Genomic DNA, 18,324 nt, shown 5'->3' with positions numbered 1-18,324 from the left:
CATAATACAAGAATGACCCTATTCCCCCCTGCGTGGTCACAACAACAACTTTTCCTTCCTCTTATTTATTTACTTAATTGCTTAAAATAAAACTCACTAAAGTCAGTGTTTCCAGTATTTTCCCATTTAGAAATCTGCCTCTCAGCCATGTTACACTTTAATCTGTTTTTCTTGTTCTGTTTTTTTTTTTTTTTGTTGACCTAAAACAAACAGCAGATAAGCAAACAGGGAGGAACCGCTGCTGTGCGCAAAACTTCAGATAACTTCAGCCTCAAAACTGAGGAACCTCCACATTCTTCTTCTAATCCTGATTTTATGTCAAAGCTCAGAGTTTCCTGTCTGCGCTGAGCTTGGGGCCACTAATAAAGTTTGACTCCTCCTTGCTCCAAAGGTCTCCCTGCTCAAAAGCAGGAGAAGAAAGTCAGACGACAGCGAGGAAGGGATGGGAGCACAGGAGAGGGAGGAGGAAGACGGCGCTTCTTCAGTAGGGAGAAAGCTGCAGAAAACCAGCAAGGAGGTTTATTTCAGCGTCCTGCCAGATAAATATGAACCTCTGATTGAGGATGATGAAGAGAGAGAGGAGACTGCAGAGGAAAAGAAGAGGAAGAAGGAGGCGAGGAAGAAGAAAAGGAAAAATACATGCAAGAAGTACAGAAAGGTAAGAAGTCATGACCTTTGATCTGTGTATGACAGATCCCTCTACACAGCAGTGGCATGTTGAAAGCTGTTCTAAGCCATGATCATGGCTTAGAACAGACTGTTAAAGACTAAGTACAATCAAGTTCTATTACATTCAGAAAATACATATAGTTCATATAGTTTACATAGAAATAAAAACATGATGCATAATGATGTAAATAAACAATCTAATTTAATAAAATACAGAAATAAAAAACAGCTCACCAGATATAAGTAGTTAAATGAGTTAGGTTACAAAACTGGTAAAGGTTTCATATATATTTAAAATTAAAAACATGTATTATTGTAATTGAAATTTCATTAAATCACTTCTATCAAACAAAACAAAAAAGAAAAGGGAAAAAAACCAAATATGTATCTTTAAATAAATATATAAATAAGGAAATGAACAAAAATATTATTCAAAGAGGATTAAAATTGTATTATATTAAATGCCAAGTTTAAAAATGACTGCTATATTATGCTGTCTGAATTTCAGACAGAGGTGGCAGAGTGGTTTTTGTCGAAATTGATGGAATTATGAACTCTTGAGCTAGTATTTGTATCAGACTTTGATCCCCCATGCAGTACCATCTGGAAAGCATCTGATTGGCAACAGCTTCATCTTTCAACATGACCATGATCCCGAACACACTGGCAATGCAGTAACAGCATACCTGGATAGATAAACACACCAACAGTGGTTGATTGGCCTCCCCATGTTTCAATGAATTACTGCACCTATTTTCAATTTTCCTAGTAAAATATAAAAAAATGAAGGGTGGCTCAAAACATTTACTCACTACTGTGTACAATATAAATAAAGTACATAAGAATACGCAAAATAAATTGAATTTAAATAAATAAATGAATAAATGAATTAAAGTAAGCCTGGTACAAATAAAAATAAAGAAAATTAAAGATTAACATTTAAGATTTATAAGATATATAAGATTTTATATAAAACATGACATCATACAAAGTAGCTTAGGCAGTAACCACACATGGAGTTGTTTGCCTGCAGTGCAAAGGTGTTCAGTCTCAGCTCTGCAGTTAATTATTGACTTTTCAGCGTCACTACACAGTTCTGGCCTTTGGCCCCCAAAATATTGTATCCCTTCGAGAACAGACAAGCATGGAAGTCGTAAAAACAGAACTTTTACTATCACAAATACCTTCATTCAGCCTCAGAATGAAGAGTTGAAACGATAAATAACACTATTGAGTCCACACTGAATCAGAGGACCACAACCAGTCATTAGAGTCATTATTTTCACATCCTCTTTATTTATTTAAAAAGAGTCTAAAACTCTCCAAAATTTACTAAAACCATCAAAAGAAGTTGAAGTTGGGCCAGGCTGTACTTTCATTATTACCATTTTGTACTCATGACATTACAGTCAGTGAGCATATCCTGGTAAATCCTCCTTTCAAATTCTTTGAAGGACCAAAATTGACAAAATAGGACCTGAAAGGATTGACCTAGTTCATTATCTCAGCAGGGAAGTGTTTACGATATAGAGGTCAGAGCCGAGGGGCATATGAATTTCTTAAGGACCAAAAGACTCAAAGACAGACTCAAAAATAGTTTCTTCCCAAAAGCCATAATCACCCTGAACTCCCACACGCACTGACAACACAGTACCACCCCCATCCCAAGGACTTCCCTCTATAAACAGACTACACAACTACCATAAACACTGTGCAATACTTAATTTTACGCGCAATAACCTACACTGTAAATACACAACACTATTTGTTTACTTATTTATCTTTTTTATTTCTATTTTCCCAGATTTGTATATTTATACATTTTATATATGTTTTTTCTTTTCTAAATACTGTTCATATGTATATAGAGCTGCAGAAACTGTGCATCTCACCACCTTTATTCTCCCACATGTTTGCACTGTGTAGGAGATGCTCTGTATCTCATTGTACATCTGTAGAGTGACAATAAAGGCATTCTATTCTATATCTTTTTGCAACTACAGTGGTTACCCCCTAGTGGCCACCATGCAGAATGCAGGTTTAAGGCACTTCCGCTTTATTACCAAACTCAGGTTATCTGTGTTTTACACTGGCTTTGAATAAGGCTAAAAAGAAAATTTTCACCAATATTAAAGAATGTTACTGTTAATGTCTGGAAACATCTCACAAGTTAAACGTTGCCTCCTGGTGATAAAGAACTAGTTCAAGCATTTATTACTTCTAGGCTAGACAGCTGTAATTTGTTATTATCAGGATGTCCCAAAACCTCAGAGAAGCCATCAACAGATCCAAAATGCTGCACTGAGACTACTGTTCAAAATCCTGCTCCTCACATACAAGGTCTTCAATAATCACCATCTTCTCTTAATGAGCTCATAGCGTGGTATCACCAAAATAGAGCACTTTGCTCTCAGACTGCAGGCTTATTGTTTTTTGTAGAGCATTTAAAAGTAGAGCCTTCAGCTTTCCGGCCCCTCTTCTGTGGAACCATCTTTAAGTTTGGATTTGGGAGACAAACACTATCTCTACTTTTATAATTTAGATTAAAACTTTACTTTTTGCTAAAGCATATAGTTAGGGCTGTGTCAGGTGAGCCTGAATCCTCTCTTAGTTAAGCTACAATGAGCAGCGTAATTAAAGCTTCTTACTGTTAAAAGAGAGTTTTTCCTTCCCACTGTTGCCACGTGCTTGCTCATAGGGGGTCATCTGATTGTTGGGCTTTTTTCTGTATTATTTTAGGGTTTACCTTACAATATAAAGTGCCTTCAGGCAAGAATTGTTGTGATTTGGCGCTATGTGAATAAAATTAAATTGAACTGAACTGAAAGTTTGTTATATTTTGCAGGCAGTAAAGCAGAAAGTTGACGTCCCAGCACAACCACAAAATTTCAATTTCAATAAATTTATAAATGTATATATCTCAAATATTGTGGAAAATGTTTTACCCTCTGAACCTTAACATTTTCACAAACTAGGGACACATTTTTCATTGTAATATAAAGTAATGGACATCTATGGGAACAGAACTACCGGTGTTAAGCAGAGAAATAACTTGAAAATATCTCATCAGCTACCATGAAGTTCTTCTTTTATAAATCTGTACGTCTGTGGTTTGTCAGTCAAACAATAATAGACAACAACTCAGTATGATGATGGTTTACGGAGCTGAGGTTGTTTGGTAATAACTGAAGAGTTGATACTAAAACTGGAACAGAGTAGCTTTCTGTTCTTATGCTCCACACCCTTCCCTTTCTTAACCCCATTTGTTCATTGTCCTTTCTTCTCACCAGACGCTAACCTTTTAGCCTGTTCTGTTCTTCTCTATCAATAGCAGAGTTAAAGGGGATTTTTGCCCCTGTCTTAAATCTATAAACCTTGCAACTTAACCTGGTATCCACCTCCTTGAAATGTAATGACATTTGCATCAAATCTGATTGTCTCGCTCAGTATCTTTCTCTCCTTCTAAACATTTCCATCCACTACTTCTGTTATGTCATCATGTAGCTGGTGAGTCCTGCAGTAAAATCCATATTTCAAATATATAAACTCTATTCTAATCTACAGGTCACAAAGCCACCGCCTTTAGTATTTACCCAGCACAACAACTGAGCCTTTGTTGTGCTGGGTAAATATGAAATAAATAGCTGCTTTGTTTACATATTTGGTTCAGCACTACCTAAATTTTGCTTCAGTAGGCAACACATTTAAAAAAACCCAAAAACTTTTACCCTCATAGTAGTCTTTTGCACATGTTTGCTGCTGAACAATATGTATCTGCATTAGCATAATGAGTACAACGAAACAGGAAATGACCATAAACTAGTATTACTCATTTTACAACTTCAACAACGGCAAGCTGTGGCTAAAAAAAAAACCCAAACAAACAAAAAAAAAAAACCCTGCCCAAGCTGACAAAGACCAATGCTAGAGACAGTTCCTGTATATTACAAGATAGTTTTTAATCTAGTTGTAATTGACCTTAATGCCCGTGGTGAGTACAGAAAAAACAAAATGAAAGCACTAATGTTCTTCTTCTCTGGTCTGGTGCAGAATGTGGGGAAAGCACTACGCTTCAGCTGGCGCTGTCTGGTAACTGGTCTGCAGAGCATGGCGTCTGTGTACTCCACACCTCTCTCAGCTGTGGCCACTGTGGTAACAAATGTTCACCAAGCCAGTGGCAGCAAGACATGATGGGACTCGGAGGGACCAGGAGTGTAGCCCCTTATTCCTTGTGTTCAAGCTGACTTTGAATTCATCACCTCTGTTCTGCCTGTTTTGTTTTTATTCTATTTCTATTTCTGAGATATAAACTGTATATTTACTCGATTTATGAAAACCATTGATACCTGTCACATTTATGGCCTCAGTTTTCAAATTTGAATCGAACCCTGCTGTTGTGTTAAATTAAACAATAGTCTTTCATGTTTCAAAATTCACCTCAAGCAGCTCAACCCTTCAGAACACTTTGGGTTTATTTACAGTGTTAAGAAGCTTTCTGTTCCGTGTGGGCTTTGGCAGCCACTGGCAACCAAACAACTATCAATGTCTGTGTACAAATCTCAACCATAACAAAGGGAGCTCCACCTTGTGGTGCTTCTCCACAACTGCACTTTAGAAACTCATTGGCAGAGATAAGTTTTCGAGGTTCTGGAGCACTAAATGGATATATTCCTCCAGTCAACCAACCATATTTGGATGAAGTAAAGATGCTCTAACAGGACGCTGACACACTCCTCTCCTTTCTGCTCTTTTATGTTTTTAAATGCTGTTAAAATAATCAGAATGAATAAAAAAAATACTAATTTGTCTTTCATGATGTTTGTTTACATAATCAAAGGTCAGGTACTTTTTGTGCATTTCACAAGTGCTTATTGAAAAATAAATGTAAATATGACAAAAAAAAAGTGTGAGGACATTTGTTTTTAAGTGGGCGAATTTGTTGATAAGTTATCTGTAATACAACGCAGGAGGTGTAGCACACACTTTTCCATAGCTGTGGACGATGCAGGGCATAAAAAAAGCTTCCACAGCAGCTACACAAAAGAGAGTAGAGCTTTCACATCATCATATATGACAGAGTAAAAATGAAAAAAATTATTTTTTCCCTCCACGCATTGCTGCTTGCGTGTTTCTACATGGACACCCCTTAAAGCTTGTATAATTAAACTTTGGTGCTTTTAGGCACTAGAGTTGTTATAGGCTATTTTAGGTAACTGCATCCCTCTCAGAACTTTTGTTGTTCTTGGATGAGCTGATATCGATTAGATTTTCTCAGCCACGTTTCGGGTGTAGGATGCCACATTAGCTCTTTAAATGGGCCTCTAGATGCTTAAACGCCATTGCTGGCAAGCTGCACTTTGACCTGTGGTCAGCTAGTCAAATAATGATAATATTAACTATCAGCAGCCTGGCATGACATCTTGACGTCTATCCAACATGCCTCACCTGTGGACTCTCAGGGTGTCGGACATTAACTGAAGAGTTAATACTAAAACTGGAACGGAGCAGTCTTTTGCTCCACAGTAAGTGTTACATCATCCTTCCCTTTTTATTTAAACTCCATCTTTCATCATCCTTTTTTCTATTTAAACATCACCCCTTGTCTTGGTTCTTTTCTTCTCCAGCATCCATATCCTCCTTTACTTTTACAAAACCCCTCATTTCCTTCTTCAATCATTTTCTCCACTGTCTGCAGAGCTGTATTTATTTTCTTTCATTGCCTCTTTGGCTGCCCTCTCTTTTCCAGTACAGGTGGTCCTAGTGCCGGACCGCACATGACCTCCGGGTGTCGCTGTACCGCTTTACTGAAAATAGTCCCCCGCTGTCGGGCCTTATGGAGAAAAGAAGGCGTAATAAAGTTGGCCCTGAATATAAGCCGCCTCCTGCCTGCCTGACAGGTCAACCACTTTCTTGTGACAGCAGCAGCTGTTCAGACCTGACCGGCACGCGCTGCTCAGAGGTCTGCTGGAACAACATGTGGAGCTCCTGAAGACATCAAAGTTGTGAGTTTTGAAGTTTCCAGCATGGTAAAGGTCAGGATGAATCAGCTTGTGGGAGACCAGACAGGCCTGCTCATGTCCCCGCTGCAGCTCTCCGTCTACTGGCGCCTCGCTCTAATCTTCTTCTTCACGGCTTTCCTCTTTTTTCTGGACATTTTCACCACCGCCGTGGTCGCCGAGACATGTCGCCATGGCAATGATACTGGCACGTTTGCTTCGTGGCTTGAAAAGTTGGCACCGAACAAGGAGGAAAACCAATCAGCGCTCAGCAAGGTTTTAAAGGACGACGCCGATTGGAGGACAGAGAGCGGGACCCGAGACGTGAGTGAAGATTATCTCCATTGAGAGGTCTGAAGTTGTAACACAGTCATGAATACTGTGATGGTGCAACACCTGGGGATATTTTTAAGTGCATGTTTCTTATTCCCTTAACTGTTATAGTTATCTCATGGTTTAAAGTGTAGGCCTGAATATAGTTTCAGACACATTAGAAATGAACTGTAATGAAATGAAAAACGTGCAATTAATAAACTTTAGATTTTCTAGTTATATAACTTTAAGTTTTTGACACCACTGAAAGGCCAGCCTATGGCCTCTTTCACTAAACATACAATTGTTTCAACATTAAATGATCGGTTTAAAGTCTCAGCCAACATGCTAACTGGACAGTAATCTGCATTACATAACAGCAACTCTTGAGATTAACATGGTGTTAATGATTAAGTTGAAGCTGTTAATGAACCATTTCTGAGGGTAAAGTAAAAAAAAAAGCTAATTTTCTGTGAATTGTCTGTCATTAATCATAACTGAATTTAGCCATGCTTAGCATAAGCACGTGTTGCAATCTTTTTAAGTCATTATAGACGTTTGTGTCTGGACCTCTATCCAGGAAATCCAAGAAAGGTTTCAGTATTTTTCAAGCACAGAATCAAAAATTTGCTAGTTCCGTCTTCCAAATGCACCTGTTCAACTGCTTGTTAAAGCAAATTTCTGATCAACCAGTGGCAGCAACTCAATGCATTTATGCATGTAGACATGGTCCAGGCAACTTGCTGGGCCAGCACCAAGCTATGCATCACAATAGAAAAGAAAGGGTGATTTAAGTGAATGTGGTTGTTGTGTTGTGCTCTTCTGGGATTTTCCCCCTCAACCATTTCTAGGCTTTACAGAAAATGGTCTGAAAAACACTGCAGTTTTCTAGGTGAAGAAGTACTTGGAATGCACAGCATGTAGGTGCATTCCTGAATATGTTAGAAGTCACAAATTCTGAGTTCGCAATTGGAATTTTTTTTATGAAATACCCCTTTAACTTGCATTTTCCACTCGGAAATCCAAAGCAGACCAACATACCACGGATTACTAACCCGGCTGAATAGGGCTGTGTGATATGACCCAAATTTCATATCCTGATATAAGGCATCTGTTATCCCGATAACGATATAAATCACAAAAATGTAACATTTTCTGTAAATTCTGTGAATCTCGGGCAGCTCGACTTGCGGGAAGTGTTTCCAGCTGGGCGTCGTGTACCTGGAGTCGAGTGTTTTAACTGATGCATGAAACGATACATTTTTAGACATAAGTTTTAACAGCCGCCGTTTTCTTTGTGAGTATTTATTACACGGCGTGCTGCGGGGAAAAGCCTGTTCTAATGTTTGAGTCTAAGGTTTATTTTTTAGCACCTGACGGCTCTTTTTTACTTTTCATCCGTAAATATTCTGCATCTTCCACGTGATTCAGTTTATTTTGAAAAGTCTCAACAGGATCTTGAGCTTTATTGTGAAAGGGTTATGTGGAAAATAAACAAGCAGACACACGGTGGTTTTACCGTCAGTGTTGCTAACGACAAGGCATGAAGTATTAAAATATAAGAGAAAGGGAGCACTTTAATAAATTAATATAGCCACTACAGTGACCATGAAAACGAAAAAAATAAAAAAAAATATTGCCGTAAACAGTTTATTTTGCGACACCACGAAACAAACAATAGCGTAAAATGAAACAATAGATGTTTTTATATACTCATCCGATATATATCGTTATATCGAACAGCCCTACGGCTGAATATAAGTAGCAGTAAAACTGTAAACTTTTAATCTGTGCTTCCACTATTGTGTATTTGCGACTCATTAAATAAGCCATACACAGAGCAGTGACCAGGCTTGATCAATTGATTGATACCTCACTAAAAACCAAAACAAATCCTGTTTTTTCTAGAATGTTCTAACTCCAGAGTGACCTAACTCCCGAGTTCCAGCATCCGGATTTAAATGTGTCTGAAACCTGACATTTAACCCCTACCTTCTTTAAATCCAGCTATTTTGGTACTGGTTTGAGCTGCAAAAATTATCATATGTGCCACTATCATTTTAAAGATATTAATAAAAGTTTCTAGAGGTCATCAGAGGTCAGAAAGCTAATGATTACTCAAATGTTAATGTTAACTAAAGTGCTGAGATCAGCATGTGGGCCATCACTAGTAAGTTGTATAAAGTTAACATACTCCATTCTGGAGCAGGAGCTCAAGCAAATCTGACTCTGTCAATGTTACCTAAAAGTCAGGATTTCAGTTCTTATTCAACTAATAAAACACATCCAAACTGATTATGGCCAAGTTAATAAACCCCCACAGCTACACAGACACGTCTCTCATTGTAAACAGAAAAGTTAATCTTTGTGAAACTTGTTTCATTGCATCTTATATTTTGGTTCTCTGAGTGTATTCTGCACTTGAACATCTATATTTGCCTGTGTGTGTGTGTGTGTCAGTCAGTGTGTGGTTGGACAGACTGGTTGTCTTATGGTCAGATGCTGTTCATGACTGGTCTGCTGCTGGGATCTCTGTTTGGAGGAGCCATATCTGACCGGTACAACACAACACGTGACAGTCTGTAATACACTACTGGTCAAAAGTTTGGACCTTATATTTTAGATTCCTCAAAGTAGCTACCCTTTGCTTTATTGACAACGCTGCAAACCCTTGGCTTTCTGTCAATAAGCTTCATGATGTAGTCACACTTCACAGGTGTGCCTTGTCAGGGTTTATTTGTGGAATTTATTGCCTTCTTAATGAGGTTGGTACCATGAGTTGTGTTGTGTAGAAGTCAGGTTGGTACACAACTGGCAGCCTAATTTGACAACTGTTAGCATTCATATTATGGCAAGAACCAATCAGCTAAGTAAAGCGAAACAACAGTCCATCATTACTTGAAGAACTAAAGGTCAGTGGGTCTGAAAATTTGCTAAAACTTTAAATGTGCTTTGCAAAAGCCATCAAGCGCTACAATGAAACTGGCTTACATGAGGACCGCCCCAAGAAAGCTGCTGAGGATAAATTCATCCAAGTCACCGCCTCAGAAATCACAAGTTAACAGCACCTCAGATTAGAGCCCAGATAAATGCCACACAGAGGTCCATTAGCAGACACATCTCTACATCAACTGTTCGGCGGAGACTGCACAAATCATGTTATGGTCAAAAAGCTGCTAAGAAACCACAACTAAGAACTACAACTACATGCACGGTTCCCACTGTGAATCATGGAGGAGGAGGTGTGATGGTATGGAGGTGCTTTGCTGGTGACACTGTTGGGTTTTTTTTTTCAAAATTGAAGGCACAGTGAACCAACATGGCTACCACAGCATCCTGCAGCGACATGCCATCCCATCTAGTTTGTTTTTAGTTGGACCATCATTTATTTTTCAACAGGACAATGACCCCAAACACACCTCCAGGCTGTGTAAGGGCAAATGCTCAGCATCTCGGGGAACTCCTTCAAGACTGTTGGAAAGCCATTTCAGGTGACTAACTCATGAAGTTCATCAAGAGAATGCCAAGAGTGTGCAAAGCGGTAATCAAAGCAAAGGGCGGCTATTTTGAAGAATCTAAACTATAAAACGTGTTTTGAGTTATTTCACACGTTTTTGTTCACTACATAATTCCATATGTGTTTATTCATAGTTTGATGCCTTCAGTGAGAATCTACAATGTAAATAATCATAAAAATAAAGAAAAAACCTAAAAAATTAGGTGTGTCCAAACTTTTGACTTGTAGTGTATATGTCAAGTTTAAGTTAAAATAAACATTAGTCATCACTCATCTTCAAACAAGAAAAATCTCGCTGATGGTTTCTGTGCAGGTACGGAAAGCGTCCAGTACTGCTGATTTCCATGTGCGTGCACGCCGTGTGTGGCCTCGTTCCTGCTGTCTTTCCTCAGCCACTCCTCTTCCTTATTCTTCGCTGCCTGACTGGAATCTGCTGCTGCTGCATCAACATCTGCGCCTTCAGTTTAGGTAACACAAGAAACCTAAAAGCATAATTAAAATGTCGTATCGCAGATCTACTTTCATCCCGTTATATTGAGCTGTGGTCTTCATTGGACATTTTCTGACCATTAATAAGTTAATTAAAGAAAGTCAGTTAAATGTATGCGTATCCAACTTCAAAGTGTTTTTAGAAGTGTCTCACAAAGTATGTTGGGGAGCCTGCAGTGTCTGGAAGGTGGTTCGTTATCAGACAGCCCTCAGTGGGCTTTGGGTCACTGGCTGGATGGTGACTTTAATTGGACCATGGTGGGACATACTTACATAAGGCTGATAAAAAGCACGTGTTCCAGATAAAGCCATATTGACCAGGTTGAGGCCTAATGAAGCAAGATTGCTTCCAGCAGCTTCCTAACCTTTGACCCCTACAGTGTTATGTGCAGACTGGAGGAAGCAGTCTATTCCTTCAGCTTTGATTTAATTTAGCAGCTAGCCTTTACATAGTAAGTCATGGACCCAAAGTGTAGGAAGACTCAGGGTCTTATAATTTAGCTAATTCAATATTTATTGTATTATATTTCTATCCATTGCTTCATTGAGATTTGGTTTATTATTCATTGTTTATTATTATTATCAGTTAATTTGATCTAACGCTAATTACCTTAGCTAACTAAGGTAAGTCATTATGTTTAAAGATGACTCTATGGAGACTTTTTATTACAGATTTATTATCTTTTTCCTTATGCATGTTATCTGACAGTGCTGTGTGCTAAAGATAAGTTTTAAATTATGAGATAAATGTATGTATATTTAAGTTGGCCAATCAGAAGGAAGTGGGCATTTAGGGACTGGAGCTAAAACAGTTGGGCTTCAGCAAGGTTCAGTATAACATAAAGAAGGGTAGTTTTTAAATAATAAATCACGTAAAGCTACTCTAATAAATCTTTAGAAGCTTTGGAGAGCAAGTTCACATTGAAGATAGCACTGAAACCTGCAGATTTTAAATTGTAGACTGTTTTAAACTGTTTGCGTTGCAGCAGTGGAGTGGACTCCCCCTGATTCTCGGCTGTGGCCGCCGGCTTTCCTGCCATTCTGCTTCAGCCTGGGGACAATGGGTGGAGCTCCTTTGGCCTGGCTCAACCCTACCTGGACACGTCTGCACCTGTCACTGGCTCTGCCTCAGATCATTTGTCTGCCACTCTACCTGTAGGCCAACACACCTTTTCACCTGTGGTAGCCTCATTTAGACCGTTAATAAAGGAAGAAATAACAGTTTTTCTCCTTCAAGTTCAATCCCGGAGTCTCCCCGATGGCTGTTGTTAAAGAAGAGGATAGATATCCTGGACCGTTACCGGAGCAACAGCCCTGCAGATAACCAGCGCTTGGACCGGGTAAATAAACATTTGCCTCATTTCTAATCATAAATGTCTTGTGTTAACAAGTAGAATTATTCCTTATTATAACCCAGCTCCTCTTTGTGCTAGTTTGATAATGTTTAACAGCAAGATATAAAGAAACAGATGGTCTTCAAAAATAAGTTGGAAAATGGTCAACAATAGATGGAAAGGTTATGTAATGGGAAAGGTGCATTAAAACTTATGCCGTCACTCTTTACGATGCTCTTAAAAGAACATCTCAAAGAAACTAACTATCAGAGGTAAACTGGAGAGGGGTCGACCACTGTTTATGAATTCTATCATCTGTGGTCTGTAGAGCTTTGGTGTCTATGACGTCTTGTAGCACTAATGTGCAGGAACACTGCTTAAAACCATTGTTTGATGGATTGAGGCTGACCTGACAACCACCCTCTGGTCTGACCAGAATCTGAGATTCTCTTTGGAAATGATGGTCTTCTGGGACCATGCTGCTTATTATCAGCACACAGTTTAAATCAGTGATGATAGGGGAGGGAGTGGGTGGGTGGGGGTGTTAGTATCACATGACAGCTGTCTGAATGACAGCCTGAACATGCTGTCATTCAGACATGCCTATTTGAGCGAAGGCCTTGCTTTCTTCAGGAAGACAAAACCACGTCGTACTCGTACTCCAGCAGCGAAGAGTCCAGATGTTAAACTAGCTGACCCCTGAAAACATTTGAAGAATTTTTCTACTGAAAACTACAAAAAACAACAGGCTCCAAACTCATGCAGTGGGGGAAGAATTGCAGCTGCTTTTTGGCACAGCTATTACATAACAGGGGATTCAGTGTGGTGAAAAACATTCCCTGTATCAGCATTTTTGAATGTGTTGGCATCAGAAATACAGACTAACAATTCGATTGTTCTCATGGGAGGTTTTTTTTTCCAAACATTAGGTCAAAAAACAAACAAACAGTTTTGAATCAACAGCTGGATCATTTGTAAGTGCTTCCAAGCTGATAGCCACCGAATCAGTGATTTTTGTATAGTAACTCAAAATTAAAAAATTTACAGCAGGTTCAGGTGGATCAGGTGGGATATATATATATATATATATATATATATATATATATATATATATATATATGAATAAACATATATAGAATAATCCAGCTGTGTTTGTGTGCAGCTGTTGGACTCCGCCTGGTCAGACTTGCAGAAAGCCACCGAAGCTCAGAGGGAAGACCCTGTGACTGAAGATTATGCCTCCAGTGACATAATCCACTTGAAGCACCCAACTGTCCTGATGCGATTGTTTGTCATGAGCTGTGTGAGGTACCTACTGCACACGCTCCATATGGGATACAGCCCTTTATAACAAAGATAAATAACATATGAATATTTTCACATTAAATTATTAGATTTAAAGTCACAATATTTGGATAATTATATCTCATATTAAATATATTAGATAAAATTATTCTCCTCCGTGAATCGCAACCTTATCGTGGTGGAGGGGTTTGTGTGTCCCAGGGATCCCAGGGGCTATGTTGTCTGGGGGCTTTTGCCCCCTGGTAGGGTCTCCCATGGCAAATTGGTCCTGGGTGAGGGACCAGACAAAGAGTGATTCAGAAGACCCTTATGAAAAGAACACCGAGGGAACAGTTTACCCTGCCCGGGATAGGGTTACCGGGGCCCCGCCCTGGAGCCAGGCCCGGGGAGGGTGCCCGAGGGCGAGTGTCTGGTGGCCGGGCCTTAGTCCATGGGGCCCGGCCGGGCACAGCCCGAAGAGGAGACATGGGCCCATCCTTCCGCAGGCCCACCACCCGCAGGAGGCGCCATAGGGGTCGGGTGCATTGTGTGCCGGGTGGTGGCCAGGAGCGGAGGCCCTGGCGGACTGACCCCTGGCTGCCAAGACTGGCAATAGGGACATGGAATGTCACCTCTCTGGTGGGGAAGGAGCCTGAGTTAGTGCGTGAGGTTGAGAGGTACCGGCTAGATATAGTCGGGCTCACCTCTACGCATGGCTTGGGCTCTGGAACCAGTCTCCTGGAGAGGGGCTGGACTCTGTCTCAGTCTGGAGTTGCCCCTGGTGAGAGGCGGCGGGCTGGGGTGGGTATTCTAATATCCCCTCGGCTTGCTGCCGAGGGGATATTAGTTGTTGTTGGGGTTTTTCCCGGTGGACGAGAGGGTTTGTTCCCTGCGCCTTAGGGTCGGGGAACGGGTCCTGACTGTCATCTGCGCTTATGTGCCGAGTGGCAGTTCGGAGTACCCAGCCTTCTTAGAGTCCCTGGGGGGGGGAACGGGGAGGAACGGTGATAAGAGATATTATTTATCAAGTAATCAGGTATAATGAAATAACACTCAGACACTTGTAACAGTTCAACGTGCACGGGTGAGAGCTCAAAAGAGACTCACACCTCTGCAGCAGCTCTCTGCCTTTATTTATACACAGCATGAAACATACAAGAAAGGAAGTAACATTCTCTAGTCAAACAGGCAGGTGTGAAATCTCGGAACTTATGTTCAAAAAAGGTTATGTTCTTAAAAGGTTGTTTCTTACTCTTGGGTGGCGGTTTCCTGTGAGATAATGTGAGAGCAAAACAAGTCTTTTTAAGGCAAGGTGCAGACAGTTAGTTGTGCAGCTGGTTGAGTGCAAACAAAAACATGAACCCTTTTTAGCTTAAATATATTAGCAATCATGAATAATAAAATGTCTTAATAATAAAATCTTATAACATATTCCCTCCTGTTGTTAATATATTTCACTCATACTTTGATACATCAGTAGTCAATCACTTGCTTGCACATTTTCAATTGCTACATCATTTTAGTTGAGTACATTTAAAGTTCATCTTCCTCTTCTTCTTCTGTTGCTACACGGTTATATGTTTGGAAGAAAATACCAGTCACAGTTTCTGAGGTTATTCTTCTGATTAATGCTTTAAGGCAGGGGATAATACAGCATGCAATAATAGCTAACATTATTAGAATGCTACATAGTATAATAGCTATAGCTTTAATGGTGTTTGCCCATCCTCCGAACATTTTGTCAAAGAATGTGTCAACTTCGGACCAAGTTCCAGCGTTCTGTTTGAGTTCAACCTGCAGATTGTGTAATTTGGTCATGGTTTGTTCGAATTCGCCTCCAGGGGCAGTGTTATTCGGGATGAATGTACAACACACATCTCCAAACATTGCACAGACACCTCCTTTTTCGGCCAGGAGCATGTCTAAAGCCATTCTATTTTGTACTGCCATAAGTGATGTCGCAGATAATTGTTCTCCTAGAAGTTTCAGGGCTTTGTTTGTTAAGTTTAGGTGGCGTTGTTGATTGTAATAAACATAGTTTATCCATGCTACATTTTTATTAACTTGTATCCACGGGATAAGAGAAGTGAAGCCAGCTGCTATTTCATTTTGAGCTTTAAACTCTCTTGGGATGCCTCTTGGCACCCCTATCGCGTCAATGTATGTCTTATCTAGATCACCTGAGTCAGTAGAGCGTTTCTTGCGGGTTTGTTGGGTATTTGTAGTTTGGATGTGAATTTCTTGAGCTAAAGTGACAAGACCACAGACACCTGTCCAATTGCTTGGCAGTGCTCTGTATAGGGTGGCGTTGCATAGCCACAACAGGCCAGAAGCGGAAGGTGACGTTAGTCTCACTACAGTATGGGCCTTCGTCACAGCTCCCCAGGCAGAGTCGTTATCACAACTATGGAATCTTTCAAAATCAGTGTCATTTTTAGGCGGGTACTCGGGTCCGTGTAACTGTGTGTCTCTAAGCCAATTAACTGAATCGTTCTTTGGGATTACTAACCATGTTTCAGAACATTTTGCGCCTGGGTCATTTGAAAAATCTGTGTAATTAAAATTGTCTTCATGTGAGCCATTTATTATTAGGCGTTTTAAACATACCATAGTTATATTATGATGTAATTTAGGTTTTGTTGTTGGTAATTGTAAGGCTGGGCGGTCTTTTGGCTTTAGTGGCCTGCAGCCATGTTTAGTTGCGTTTTTGTCAAATGTCCAGAATTTTCCAAACGTGTCTTTTTCGAACCTTCTGGGTACATGTTCATGTAGGAGCAGACAGTCCAATGGGCTTAGCTTGAGTTCTTCAGGTCTTAATGCTGAATAGGAAAATGTATTCATGTTATCATTGGCATTCCTACTTTGTGGTTTTCCTGTTGTTGGGAAACCTACTATTATTAATTCTGGTCGTGCGGCTGAGCATACAATGCAGTTGGTGCGTCCAGCATCTGATGCTGATGCATTCATTTGGTCATACCATGAGTTACCTTTGGGTGGCCCTTGGTGTCTACTTAATGAGCGTTCTGGTCTGAACATTGGTCAGTACCGTTGTCGACCCTAAAATGTTTTGGACAGTAAGGGTTACATGGGTTGTCCACACATGCCACATGCATACACACAGATGCTAGGGTCGCGAAGAGTATAATAGTAAAAAATCCGCATAAACCTACAATACAGTTTAATTTGCATTCATCTAATGTGAACGGTCCGTACAGGCGTTGTCTTCTCAGCTGTCTGGACCTGCGGACAGTGTGATGTACGTCCTCCATGTCTAGGTAGTCGTCGGGTAGCTGAATGTCAGTCATTGTTTGTGTTGTGGTTGATACTTTACGTGAGTGAAGTCAGTTGCTTGGCTCTTCTGGTTTTACAGGTTGGATTGATCTCCTGTTTTTCTACCGGGCAGGTGGGGCCAGGTGGCTGTTTTCGCTGTGTCTTCAGTGGAGACCAGGAACACCCGGGCTTCCGGTGAGATGACTAAGAGCGAGAAGGTCAAGGGTGGGCGGGTTAGGCCCAATCAGCCCTTCCTCCACTCCTAGATCACCTTGGCCTGGGGGAACCGGCGTCTAGTCAGTTGGTGCGTTCTGCACTTTCTTTGTGTGGCTCTGATGAATCCACGAGGGTCGTTCTGCTATTTTGCATGCAGTTGGGGTCCTCAGCAGCACCTGATAGGGGCCCTCCCACCTTGGTGAACTCCAATTTTTCCTGTGGAGTACTTTGATCAGGATCCAATCGCCTGGTTTCAACCTGGAAGAGACTGGAGAAGAATCACTCGGCAGTTGGTTGTTTAGTACAATCACTTTGTTTTCAAGCAGTTTAGTCATCCATTCAGCTAAGGTGGTTTCCCTTACTGATTTGTCTATTGGCTCGCTTGTGATCGGCAGTGGGAACGGTCTGCCATGAATGATTTCAAAAGGTGTGAGCTTCTGAGAGCCTTGCGTCAGTCTCATCCACATTTTTACTAGGCCTACACACTCGGGCCATGGCCTTCCTGTTTCTTCCATGCATTTTCTTAATCTTTGTTTTATTGTACCGTTAGTTCTTTCCACTAGTCCGGCACTTTGTGGATGGTATGCACAGTGATGTTTGATGCTAAATCCTAAGGCTTCAGAGACCTTGCTAATTATGTCATTTACAAAATGTGTTCCATTGTCAGACCTTATTAGGCTAGGAATGCCGTATGTGGGGATGAAATGGTTGCATAGGCATTTTGCCACCGAGATTGCGTCTGCTCTTTTTACTGGATAGATTTCTGGCCATTTAGAAAATACATCTATAATTACTAGAGCATATTTTGAATTTTGGCATTCATTCAATTCGATAAAATCCATGTGGATTGTATGGAATGGGTGAGGTGGTGTGGGAAAATGACCTCTTTTTGGTCTGAGATTTCCCTGTGCATTGTGTTTTTGGCAAATCATGCATGTTCTGATAAATGCTTTTGCTGAATTTTCGAAATTTTGAGTGTAGAAGTGTTTAGAGAGAATATCCAACATCCCTCCTGTTGACACGTGTGTTAAACCATGTGTCACTAATGCTGCTGTCTTGTGTAGAGATTTTGGCAATATTGGTTTGCCATTACAGGTCATTAAGTCATTTTTCAGTTGTGCACCACATTTTAACCACTTCTTTTGTTCTGCAGTGGGTGCGGCTTTCTGTTCATCTTTCAGTACATCAAGTGGTATTAACTCTGTGGTTTCAGACATTAAGGTTTCTATTGGCTGAT

The 18,324-nt window shown here is 40.4% G+C and overlaps 2 protein-coding genes across 2 annotated transcripts in view; both read left to right on the top strand.

The window, feature by feature from the left end:
• The first annotated feature begins 239 nt into the window (after nt 1-239).
• LOC146491433 (required for drug-induced death protein 1) lies at nt 240-5,582 on the top strand. Its single transcript, XM_085152882.1, has 2 exons — nt 240-658; nt 4,720-5,582. Exons 1-2 carry the CDS (start codon nt 443-445, stop codon nt 4,858-4,860), a joined length of 357 nt encoding a protein of 118 aa, XP_085009008.1. The 5' UTR covers nt 240-442; the 3' UTR covers nt 4,861-5,582.
• A 966-nt stretch (nt 5,583-6,548) lies between these two features.
• The window catches only part of LOC146491432 (solute carrier family 22 member 6), a 28,474-nt gene continuing 16,698 nt past the window's right edge, over nt 6,549-18,324 (top strand). Inside the window, exons 1-6 of the mRNA XM_085152817.1 lie at nt 6,549-6,989; nt 9,438-9,535; nt 10,808-10,962; nt 11,970-12,138; nt 12,221-12,323; nt 13,480-13,625. Of these exons, the coding sequence (XP_085008943.1) occupies nt 6,693-6,989; nt 9,438-9,535; nt 10,808-10,962; nt 11,970-12,138; nt 12,221-12,323; nt 13,480-13,625 (968 nt within the window). The 5' untranslated portion in view covers nt 6,549-6,692. The remainder of the gene's footprint in view (nt 6,990-9,437; nt 9,536-10,807; nt 10,963-11,969; nt 12,139-12,220; nt 12,324-13,479; nt 13,626-18,324) is intronic.

This window comes from Neolamprologus multifasciatus, chromosome 23 (genome assembly GCF_963576455.1).
Source record: "Neolamprologus multifasciatus chromosome 23, fNeoMul1.2, whole genome shotgun sequence".
Lineage (NCBI taxonomy): Eukaryota > Metazoa > Chordata > Actinopteri > Cichliformes > Cichlidae > Neolamprologus > Neolamprologus multifasciatus.
Note: the sequence above shows the minus strand (reverse complement) of the source record. Positions and strands in the feature narration are given on the sequence as shown.

Coding starts and splice junctions, on each gene's coding strand:
- LOC146491433 (XM_085152882.1), top strand. CDS start 443: ATGGGAGCACAGGAGAGGGAGGAGGAAGACGGCGCTTCTTCAGTAGGG. Junction 659..4,719: donor CATGCAAGAAGTACAGAAAG/GTAAGAAGTCAT, acceptor GGTCTGGTGCAG/AATGTGGGGAAAGCACTACG.